This window comes from Cibotium barometz, chromosome 52 (genome assembly GCF_041138505.1).
Source record: "Cibotium barometz isolate CiBa-2024 chromosome 52, ASM4113850v1, whole genome shotgun sequence".
Taxonomy (NCBI): Eukaryota; Viridiplantae; Streptophyta; class Polypodiopsida; order Cyatheales; family Cibotiaceae; genus Cibotium; species Cibotium barometz.
Window position 1 is genome coordinate 5,472,113 of NC_141097.1, and position 12,180 is coordinate 5,484,292.

Genomic DNA, 12,180 nt, shown 5'->3' on the forward strand with positions numbered 1-12,180 from the left:
TGTGCATGCTCAAGGTAGAGAGACAGAGAGAGATGGAGTTCTGTGCAGAGAGAGAGAGAGAGAGAGAGAGAGAGAGAGAGAGAGAGAGAGAGAGAGAGAGAGAGAGAGAGAGAGAGAGAGTATCTCACGACCACTACTCTCAGAGGAGTGAAGTCATGAAGATGTTTCAGTTGGCTCCATTTTTTTCAGTTGTCTTCACTTTTTAAAAAATGTTTCTTTTAAGTCTTTTTTTAAAGATTGAGGCACCCTTTAAATTACCATTATGAAGTGCAAATAGCTCTATACCTGGGTGGACACCAGCTATTGAGCCACCTATTCATGCTTTCACCCATTTCTGAATGGGTTCATTGATCAAAGCATCTACATGGCACAACCGCCTCATTTTGTGGATCCTAGGTGCCCCAATTATGTGTGTCACCTCCAAAGGTCAATTTACAGACTTAAACAGTCCCCACGCCTTTGGAATTCCCGATTTCATGAATTCATAATGCAATCTGGTTTCTCCCGCTACTTGTTTGATGTCTCTGTCTACACACGCAATACACCTGAGGGAAACCACATCCTTGCTCTCTATGTTGATGACATCATGCTGTTGTCCTCAAATACATCTCAACTTGTAGCCATCAAACGCGAGCTCTCTGAGGCGTTTCACATGACCGATGGGGGGGAGCTCTCCTACCTTCTCAGCATGCAAATTCACCTACAATAGAAGAGCTTGAACCCTGCACTTGTCACAAACCAAGTTCATCAATGACATTTTATCAAAATTCAAGATTAACCCAACTCCTGAGTAATGTACACCACTTCCGAGTCGCTTCCGAGAGCTTACCACCATCAAACCTCATAACACATCATCCGCTTGGGTGAAGAATTAGAAATCTTAGAAATATATGAGCATATTGGGAAATATCTGCTATCTTGTCACACTGGCACAAGGCTAGAGACCTTGCATTTTCCTCAAGGCTTCTCTCACGCTTCATGCATAATCCCATTGATGCTCAAGCTATCACAACCATACGACTATTGCATTATATACGCACCACAAAAATCATGGCATCACATACAGCTCAACATCTAACGGGGAGACTTCCATCATTGGCTACTCGGGCGCTGATTGGGGTTCCGATCTTGAGACCCGTCACTCGACACACGAGGATATATATTTATTTTGGCAGGTGGCGCTATCTCTTGGCGAAGCAAAAGACAACCAACAATATCATTGTCCAACTATGAGGCCAAATATAAGGCCATCATTGATTCCGCTAAAGAAGTGATATGGCTTGAAAATCTCATCAAAGAGCTTGGCTTTGACATAAATATGCCTAAAAATACTTGCCAATAGTACGGCTACCATAGATTCCGCAAAGAGAGCAAGACAGTCAAAAAAGCTGAAACACATCGACATACAGGAACATTTCATAAGAGAGCAACCGACATACAGGAACACTTCATAAGAGAGCAACTTGAAAATGAAGTTATAAAACTTGAATATGTCCCTTCATATGAGAACACTGTAGATTGGCTAACGAAATCACTTGTGCAAGAACAACATGAGAAGTGTATGGCGATAGCCGGAATGGAAACAATCTAAGGATGCCCTGTTTTTTATTTATGGGGGGTTGTTGGAATTCCTAAAAATATCAATGTAAATAAAAAACATAACTAACATAAATCACAAATATGAAACGTTAAAATAGCAGCGAAAGGCTGCACCTTTTGAAATCGAAAAGGCACAATCTACGCCTTCATGTAATCGAACAAGAAGCTAATACAATCACTTTCACTTTCATCTCTACGTGTACAATTTTGTCTCAATGCATTATTCTCTGCAATTCTTCTGTTTATGGATGTATAATACAATCACTTTCACTTTCGTCTCTACGTGTACAATTTTGTCTCAATGCATTATTCTCTGCAATTCTTCTGTTTATGGATGTATAACTGAAATAAGCGATTCGATGCCCACACACGATAATTGTATCTTGTAAAAACATAAAGGTTGTTGTACGCCTTTAGGTCCGCAGCCACTAGATTGGCTTGAGGACGGAATGGCCGGTTGGATGACTGCTCTCTACATCTGGTCGTCTTGTAGTCTTTTCTTACATGACCAAGTTGTTTACAATAACGACATATAATGTTCCCATTGTTGGGAGTATTAGTTGAAGATTGAACAGTATAGTGAGGATGTCCTAGAGTTGAGCAACTAGAAGGTATGGTTCTTGAGGATGGGATTGCCACTGTGGGCATCTTGGATTTTTTAAATTAAGAGCCAATGCTATGGGATGAGCGTCTTGGATTTTTTAAATTAAGAGCTTGGCTATGGGACGAGCAGAGCTATATTAGAAGAGGTGTGCAGTGCCTCTTCTTGAAGGATCTTACTTAGATAACTCTGAAGCCTCTTCTTGAAGGACCTTATTGAGATAACCCTGAAGTTGGAGATCAAGGATCTTACTGACATATAACCCTGAAGTTGGAGATTAGCCATTGTGGGGAGTGGTGATGAAAGCCCTCCATGAAGATGGTAAGGCAGCTAACAAAACCATTTGTAAGGTTAGAAATGGTAGTTTCACCTAAACAGTGTTTGCAAGGTTTCAGATAATGACTAAACTAGAAATGGTAGTTTCACCTAAATAGTTTTTGCAAGCTATCTAAAAACTGAGTTCGATTGACAAAGTCAAAAGTTTGACAAATCTCAAGATTCGTGTGCTCATATGTAGCACGCAAAAAAACCCATATGGTTTAGCAATGAAGACAGAACGCACATAACAGAGAGAGTTTATTATGAACCCAAGAGGGAGATTTATACAAGGAGTTGTTCCGATACAAACACTTCAATGCACCGTTGGGAAGTACGTTGTGCTAGATAAAACAAACCTATTCTACCTAATAAACCTATTCTACCTAATAAATCTATTTTATTATAAAGTAAATTTTACTAAAAGGTTGACAAAGGTCGTCACACCTACAGGAGGAGAGGAGGGGAAGGTATCTTAGGGCATTAGAGCCAATTCATTAACACATCCACAATTTTTTTGAGATTTGGAACTTTTGAGCGCTGAGATTCTTCACACTTCCAAAAAAAAAGCTATGGGAAGCTTCTCCTCTCCTCTTCTAAGTTGTAACTTGTTATGCGTTCACGACGACTCCACCTGCAAAATTGAGAGGGTGTATTTAAGAACCCCAATGTTAACTAATCCTATTTAAGGAGGATATGAAACAGGACTTATGAGCATTATTCCACTGTAGTTAGCTCGCTCTCACCGTTTGGATGCAGGACTTGGCCGGTGTAATAGGAGGATTCCTCCGATGCGAGGAAGACGTAGGAAGGGCCGATTTCAGATGGCTGGGCCGCCCTCTTCATGGGCACTTGCTCCCCAAACTGCTCTACCTTCTCCTCCGGAAAAGAGGCTGGGATGAGAGGCGTCCAAACGGGACCAGGTGCCACAGCTACAAGCGCACACGTTAATAATTAATCTCACAATCTGTTAATTTAGACGCTGAGAGAATATTTCCCTCCACCTTTCCATTGCATTCGTAATTATTTTCTCCGTAAAGCGTAGTTGATTATTGTAGCTCTTAATGTAGTTTTGCAGGATTAATAATGCTGATTACTGTAGCCTTTTCCCAGTTGTAACTATCATCTAGGATTAAGTAAAGCCCTACTAGAAAGGATTAATCATTATGGTGATTATATTAATTACCATTCACACGTATCCCACGGCCAACCAAGTGGAGAGCTAAGCCCCTAGTGAAGGCCACTATGGCACCCTTGGTTGACGTATAGTCCAGCAGGCTGGCGTTGCCTTTGTATGCATTCACGGACGATGTGTTGATGATGCAGCTCCCTTCCTTCATGTGCTTCACGGCATATCTGTGTTCACAAAATAGAGAAGGAAAGCAAACAATTACAGAAAAGTTGGCGCATTGATGATGATTCAGAGGATTGAACAGAAGTACATGACACGAGTGATCGTATGAGGGTACAGAAACGATAAAGCAGCGGGTTGTTAATCAATTGAATTAAGCATCAATTTCATTGGTAATCAATTGAATTGAATTGACTGAATTGTAGATGGAAGGTTGAGAGAGGGCCACATATAATTACTTGGTGAGGTAGAACTGGGAAAAGATGTTAGTTCTAAACACACGCTCCACCTGCTCAGCAGGAATGCTCTCGATTCCGGGGACGGCGTGCTGCTCCGCAGCATTGTTGACGAGAATGTGCAAACATCCATAGGTATCCAGCTTACAGCAGGCAAAAGGATTTGATAACCCAAAAACAGTAACCATCGATGAAATGAAAGCTAAGCTTACAGCTGCAGGCGAAAGCCTTAAATGTACACACACCTGCTTGCAATTCTCTTCGAATCCAAGGTCTACGGGGATCTTGATGGGGTCCTTGGCGTGGGGGCTCTTGTATTGGCTCTTGAGCAGGCGGAGGGTGTCAGCCGCGTCCTTCTCTTCCTTCTCAGGCACGTACGTGATGGCGACCGTGGCGCCCTCCAACGCAAAGTGGCACGCCACAGAACGCCCTATCCCAGAATCCCCTCCCGTCACCAATGCCACCTTCCCCTATACACCTCAACTACATAATATAAGCCCATCCAGTTTTAACATCCCTTAATCAGCCTTGATTAAGCAGATTTAACGTACATGAATATATATTTGGCAGCAATTCAACCATACGTTATCTAATTTATGCGTAGCCATACTTGCATTTTGCATACTGTAACAATACATTAAATACACTAATATTGATCACGATTTATCGATGCAAGATCAAATTCGTTCCGGCGAGGCTAATTCCTTTGATTACCATCAGCTTGCCGGCCGGCCTGTATGTGGGCCGAATGAACTCTGGGGTAGGTCGCATTTCGTGCTCCCGGCCCGGCTGTCCCTCTTGCTGCTGAGGGGGGAGCTTCTTGCTGTCCGTTGCCATGCTTCTTGCTGTGGAGATATTCAAGCAGCTACTCGGCCTTCCCCTTTGCTTAAGCTCCGCAGCACGCAGAGAACTAGCCGAAACAGATTTAGTCACAGGATTCAGAAGCTCAGATGATAACTTGTAATTGTATTGAGACACAGAAACCAAGCGTTTAGCACAGGAAAAACCAGTCGCAACGGGCTCAAGGGTGCGAAGCACTTGCTGTAAATTTATATCTATCCTTGGCGTAGTGTACTCTCCTTATCACGATACGGGTGGGCACACGTAGAACTTTTTGCGCCTCCCTACGTGGTTGCTTGCATGCGGCCTTCTTCACTAACACACGTGAATCGTGTAACACAAGCCTTTCCAGAAAATGCCGTGTAACATAAGCCATCTTGAATGCGGCCTTCTTCACTAACGCATCATGAGCCTTTCTAGAAAAACGCCTCTGTCCATTTTTTAATCTATGTGCACATACATTCCATTTTTTATCTATGTGCACATGCATTTCTTTTCTTTTTGTGTCTATTTTTTAATAAAACTTTTTATGAAGATGCACGCGCAGATGCAAACCTTGCCTATTGTATTTGGTGTACTGGCACAAGAAGCTAAGCTTGACGATGGGACTCGAATATCTCATGGTAGCCAAGGCTTGTGGGGCCTTGTGAATGGAGAACACTACAACACATCGGGAGCGTAGAAGCGTTTTTGGAAGAAAAATATTGGGGGGTTTTCAAGATGCTTCGCAGCGATCTAAAGATGCTCCGCAATGCTTTTCGTTGCTCAGCAGCGCAATATCGCGCTGAGCAGCGTCTACAGCAGCAAAAAAACGCTGCTATACTGTAAAAATATCTGCTTTTTGGTCGTTTCTTTTGTCGCCACGTAGTTTTATCTTTTGAATACAATAAAATTGTACTCTGAGTTTTTTTTAGCTTTTTGCATTGTCTATCACTTCTACCTCTCCTACCCTATCCTCCTCAAGCTCAAGCAAGGTATGTCTACTATTTTCCTTCATTTCCTATGCAAACAAGCTTTCCATTAAAGCTTTATTGTGAGTATTTCCCTTCTCTTTCTTCTCTTTTAAGTTTTTCTTTTCTTCATTTTTCCTTCTCATTGAATCTTGACCGTAGCCCTAGCTTCTACATAGAAACCCTAATAAAGAGATTTGATGGAGAGCTCTCCATCAAAGCTCTCTATTATATTTTCTATTTAGAAGCTAGGGTTAGGGTTAAGCTATAATGCGAAGGAAAAAAGAAAGATTCAATAAGTTTTCTATGTTATGCATAATCTTTCATTAAGATTTCTATTAAGATTAGGGTTTTGTATATGCTTTCTATTAGGGTTAAGATTAGGGTTACTAATACTTCTCTTCTTTATTTGGTTTGATTTTGTAGGTTATCCACACATACAAGCCTCATAAGGTAAGAGATCTCTCCCTTTTATGTTTCCTCTTTTATGCTTTTACATGTTACAGGGTTTGTAAGTTTTAGGATTTGTTATTTTTTCTCCCCTACATGGATAGCATAGCTCCTCTCTAGAGGTGGCCATATGCCTTAGCCTCATGTAGTATGAGGCTAGTTCATAAAGCTTAAGCATTTGCCTTATGCATAAGCCTCATACATAAGGGTAGTTCATAAACCTCATGCATAAGACTTATGCATTACCAAATGCATGAGGCTTATACATAAGGTTTATGCATGAGACTTTTGCATTAAGCCTCATGTATAAAGTTTATGCATTACCAATAAGCCTCTATGTATAGCCTTATACATAAGCTTATGCATGAGGCTTATGTATTAGCCGTATGCATAAGCATCATGTATAAAGCCATATGCATAAGCCATGTATAAAGCCATATGCACAAGTTTTATGTATAAAGCTTATGCATATCGCTAATGCATAAGCCGGATACATAAGCTTTATGCATGAGGTTTTATGCGTAAGCCTCACGCATAAGCCGCATACATGAGGCTTATGTATTAAGCTTATCCATATGGCTAATACATAAGCCTCATATATGTGACGGCTTATGCATAAGGTCATCCATAAGCCGCATACATGAGGCTTATGTATTAAGCTTATCCATATGGCTAATACATAAGCCTCATATATGCGGCGGCTTATGCATAAGGTTTATGCATGAGGCTTATGCATAGCTTTATGCAGGCTACGAATGTGTAGCCTCGTGCAAGCTATGAATGCTATGCATAAACCTTATGCATAGTATGCATGAGCCTTATGCATAATGCTTATGCATTAGGCGAGTGCTACCTATTCATGTACATCGCTACTGGAATGCACCGGAAGCTCCTATTACATGCCGGGTAGCTTCCTATGCATGCCGGTAGCAACCAACGCATGCCGATAGTAACCAACGCATGTCGGTAGCTTCCTATGCATGCCGGGTGCTACCGATGCATGTCAGGTGCTTCCAACGCATGCCAAGTGCAACTGACACATGCCAGATTTAACGTACATGAATATATATTTGGCAGCAATTCAACCATACGTTATCTAATTTATGCGTAGCCATACTTGCATTTTGCATACAATACATTAAATACACTAATCTTGATCACGATTTATCGATGCAAGATCAAATTCGTTCCGGCGAGGCTAATTCCTTTGATTACCATCAGCTTGCCGGCCGGCCTGTATGTGGGCCGAATGAACTCGGGGGTAGGTCGCATTTCGTGCTCCCGGCCCGGCTGTCCCTCTTGCTGCTGAGGGGGGAGCTTCTTGCCGTCCGTTGCCATGCTTCTTGCTGTGGAGATATTCAAGCAGCTACTCGGTCTTCCCCTTTGCTTAAGCTCCGCAGCACGCAGAGAACTAGGTGAAGCCGAAAGAGATTTAGTCATAGGATTCAGAAGCTCAGATGATAAGTTGTAATTGTATTGAGACACAGAAACCAAGCGTTTAGCACAGGAAAAACCAGTCGCAAAACGGCCTCAAGGGTGCGAAGCACTTGCTGCATATTACCTTGCCGCCGGACTCTTCTTCTGCAAGGTACAATTATCTAAATTTATATCTATCCTTGGCGTGAGAACTTCCTTATCACGATACGGGTGGGCACACGTAGAACTTTTTGCGCCTCCCTACGTGGTTGCTTGCATGCGGCCTTCTTCACTAACACATGTGAATCGTGTAACACAAGCCTTTCCAGAAAATGCCGTGTAACATAGCCTTCTTCACCAACGCGCCTTGAATTTTGTAACATGAGCCTTTCTAGAAAAACGCCTCTGTCCATTTTTAAATCTATGTGCACATACATTTCTTTTCTTTTTGTGTCCATTTTTTAATAAAACTTTTTATGAAGATGCAGGCACAGATGCAAACCTTGCCTATTGTATTTGGTGTACTGGCACAAGAAGCTAAGCTTGACGATGGGACTCAGAAATCTCATGGTAGCCAAGGCTTGTGGGGCCTTGTGAATGGAGAACACTACAACACATCGGGAGCGTAGAAGCGTTTTTGGAAGGAAAATATCGGGGGTTTTCAAGATGCTTCGCAGCGATCTAAAGATGCTCTGCAATGCTTTTTCGTTGCTCAGCAACACAATATCGTGCTAAGCAGCGTCTACAGCATACAGGGTTTGTAAGTTTTAGGATTTGTTATTTTTTCTCCCCTACATGGACAGCATAGCTCCTCTCTAGAGGTGGCCATATGCCTTAGCCTCATGTATGAGGCTAGTTCATAAAACTTAGGCATTGGCCTTAGGCTTTTGCTTTATGCATAAGCCTCATACATAAGGGTAGTTCATAAACCTCATGCATAAGACTTATGCATTACCAAATGTATAAGCCTCATGCATGAGGCTTATACATAAGGTTTATGCATGAGACATTTGCATTAAGCCTCATGTATAAAGCTTATGCATTAGCAATAAGCCTCTATGTATAGCCTTATACATAAGCTTATGCGCATGAGGCTTATGTATTAGCCGTATGCATAAGCATCATGTATAAATCCATATGCACAAGTTTTATGTATAAAGCTTATGCATATCGCTAATGCATAAGCCGGATACATAAGCTTTATGCATGAGGTTTTATGCGTAAGCCTCACGCATAAGCCGCATACATAAGGCTTATGTATAAGCTCATACATAAGCCTCATCCATAAGCCGCATACATGAGGCTTATGTATTAAGCTTATCCATATGGCTAATACATAACCCTCATATATGTGGCGGCTTATGCATAAGGTTTATGCATGAGGCTTATGCATAGCTTTATGCAGGCTACAAATGTATAGCCTCGTGCAAGCTATGAATGCTATGCATAAACCTTATGCATAGTATGCATGAGCCTTATGCATAATGCTTATGCATTAGGCGGATGCTACCTAGTCATGTACGTCGCTATACTGGAATGCACCGGAAGCTCCCATTACATGTCGGGTGCTACCTAAGCATGCCGGGTAGCTTCCTATGCATGCCGGTAGCAACCTATGCATGCCGGTAGCTTCCTATGCATGCCAAGTGCTACCGATACATGTCAGGTGCTTCCAACGCATGCCAGGTGCAATTGACGCATGCGAGGTGCTATCGACGCATGACGGTAGCTTCCAGCACATGCCGGTAGCAACCAACGCATGCCAGTAGCTTCTTACGCATGCCGGTAGCTTCCAATGCATGCTGGTAGCAACTTACGCATGATGTCGGTAGCTTCCTACGCATGCCGGTAGCTACCAATGCATGCCGGTAGCAACCAATGCATGCCGGTAGCCTCCAACACAAGTGCCGGTATCAACCTATGCATGCTGGGTGCTTCCTACGCATGCCGGTAGCTTTCAATGCATGCCGGTTAGTTTTCTACGCATGTCGGTAGCTTTCTATGCATGCTAGTAGCAACCAACGCATGCCGGTAGCTTTCTATGCATAAGAGTTTTAAGTATGTATGTATTTTCTTGGATAGATGGCAAATAACTCGAGTCTTGATGTTACACATGAAGCAAGAGAGAAGGAGTCGATATCCCAATAATATTTGTAAGTATATATTAGCCTCACGTTGTATCTTATCTTTTAATTAAAGAAGGTTATCTTAAATAAAAACTTTCTAAAATGTTCACTTATTTGTACAACTGCAGCTTGAAGTAGTGGACCGCCCCCAAGAGAAATATAATTTTGCATTACAACGGGGTTTGCAAGCTCTATTTGATAGGGTGCAAGATAAAGGATGGATTGTTATTACTGATAAAGGATGGATTGTTATTACTGGAGGAGATGCTTGGCAAAGCATGGTAAGTAAGTACATTCCTAAACCCTAAACCTCTTTGTTTTTGCAAAATTGATTCTCACTTGTGTTAGTTTTATTGTGTTTTTGGATCATATAACTCGAAACGGTGGTGCAAATGTCCATGTCAATATCAATGGAAATGTGAGAAGCGAAAGGGATGGATCCAAAAGGAACAATACCAATCGCATAGCATGAGATCTAGATAGCCCCTAGCTCCATAGGTTTTTATTACGCTTTATCTTGTATATGAGTTTTTTGGAAACATACACTTATGTAATCCGCTAAGTATTGTAATTGAATTTTGACATTCCTAAAACCATGGTTTGCAAATGTCTTTTCTTTTTGTTGGTATTTGTAAGTTTTACATTACACTTTTTCACTATGTTAGTTTTACTGTGTCAACATTAGAAAAAAAAAGAGTTGGGATAGACTAGAGAGTCTTGTGCAGACTCCCCAATCTGCCCTAGCTTTTTTTATTATGCAGTACGTTCGCTGCTTAGCAACGAAAAAGCAAATTACAATGTACATTGTAAATTCTAAATTACAGCCAAATTATGCAGTACGTTTGCTAGTTTCGCTGCTAAGCAACAAACCCATTGCACCGAAAATAACAGCGATATAGGCCTAACATCTCCGCACCTTTTTAGTTATAAGAGCGCTGCTATTTTCGTTGCTGAACTATCATTATGTTGTAGTGGAAGACACCCATCCTCCTACTATTCATCTAGGGGCCAAGGGTTAGTGGTAGAGATGCTCTATAAGAGCAAGAGCAACTTGTTGCAACCCGCAGCTCCAACATAGAAGCAAAGGAGATGGGATGTGAGAGATGCACTTGCCATGTAGACCTCTCATTGCATTATCAGTCCGGGGGTCAATAATACCTCGCATCAGGTCTTGCAAGACTTCCAAACTTGCACACGGGATACCCTTGAAGCCATGTATTATAGAAAAGGAATGGCAGAGGGTGATGCTACGACAAATCCTTGACTAAAGGTCAAGGACCTTAGAGAGCAGGAATTACTCAACATCGATGAGGTGATCCAGTTGATTGTTGAGAAATCGAGCTCAACTAATGTAGATATGGATGACACCTCCGCACTTGCACCGTTTGTATGGTTTTGGTAAAATGATCGTTAATATGTTGCCAATGGTTTACATGTTGTATGATAGCCACTTTGGTTTAATAGAGTTATGGCATAGTTGGGTATGGACTGTGTATGTTTGGTAGTTGAGTACTTTCACGTATAGTATGTACTCTTACATTCATGTTATAACTGTAGAGGAGTGAAGAAGAAAGAAGAAAATTCAACGATCCATCTCACTATAACATGTCAGGGGCATAGCAGTATTTTCAAGTAGCATTTACGCCTTCGGGGTGTTGGGGCATTTTGTTGTTGCTCCGTAGCAAAATTTCGCTACCTAGTAGCGACAATAGTAATAAAATTTTGCCTGCTGTGATGAGCAGCAACCACCACAATAGCGAAATTTCACTTTTACACTAATTTGGCTATTGAGCAGCGACGAGCAGCGAGCGTAACAATAAAATATTGTTGCTGTATTGAGATTTAAAAATCTAGAGAGTTGTTGAAGGATTGAAATTAGATTATACATGTGACATACATACATAAAATTATGATAGTAAAAAAAAACATCCATCAGAACCCTTAAAGCCATGTTTGAAAAAAATATATATAGTTGAAAACTTTTGAAGGAAAGTAATTACAAAAATCATGAATCTATCCCATCTTGTAATAGATCCATTTGTGTTTCTATATCTAATCGAAGCTCAATGAAAAGATGGGGTTCCATATTAATATCACTATCATTATCTTCTTTGTATTGATGTTTCTCATGTTCTTGATTGACCTCCTCTAAATTGTTTTCTTCATTTTCATCATCATCTTCTTCTAATGAGTTGATTAATTGAGATAGTACTTGCACCTCATCCAAAGATTCGGTCTCAACATCTTGATCTTGAAAGATATGTTTTTAACAAGGGAAAAATTGTATAACATACCA

The 12,180-nt window shown here is 41.2% G+C and overlaps 1 protein-coding gene and 1 long non-coding RNA gene across 2 annotated transcripts; one reads left to right on the forward strand and one right to left on the reverse strand.

The window, feature by feature from the left end:
* Nucleotides 1–3,103: 3,103 nt before the first annotated feature.
* LOC147608715 (glucose and ribitol dehydrogenase-like) lies at nt 3,104–4,992 on the reverse strand. The gene is made up of 6 exons (XM_086788337.1): nt 4,817–4,992; nt 4,342–4,572; nt 4,106–4,245; nt 3,702–3,871; nt 3,262–3,447; nt 3,104–3,149 (listed from the first exon to the last, which is right to left on the reverse strand). The coding sequence occupies exons 1-6, from the start codon at nt 4,937–4,939 to the stop codon at nt 3,127–3,129; spliced, it is 873 nt and encodes a 290-aa protein (XP_086644463.1). The 5' UTR covers nt 4,940–4,992; the 3' UTR covers nt 3,104–3,126.
* Nucleotides 4,993–6,183: 1,191 nt separating this feature from the next.
* LOC147608716 (uncharacterized) lies at nt 6,184–10,156 on the forward strand. The gene is made up of 3 exons (XR_015264351.1): nt 6,184–6,345; nt 9,841–9,911; nt 10,013–10,156. It is a non-coding gene; the product is annotated as an uncharacterized LOC147608716 (long non-coding RNA).
* Nucleotides 10,157–12,180: the final 2,024 nt, after the last annotated feature.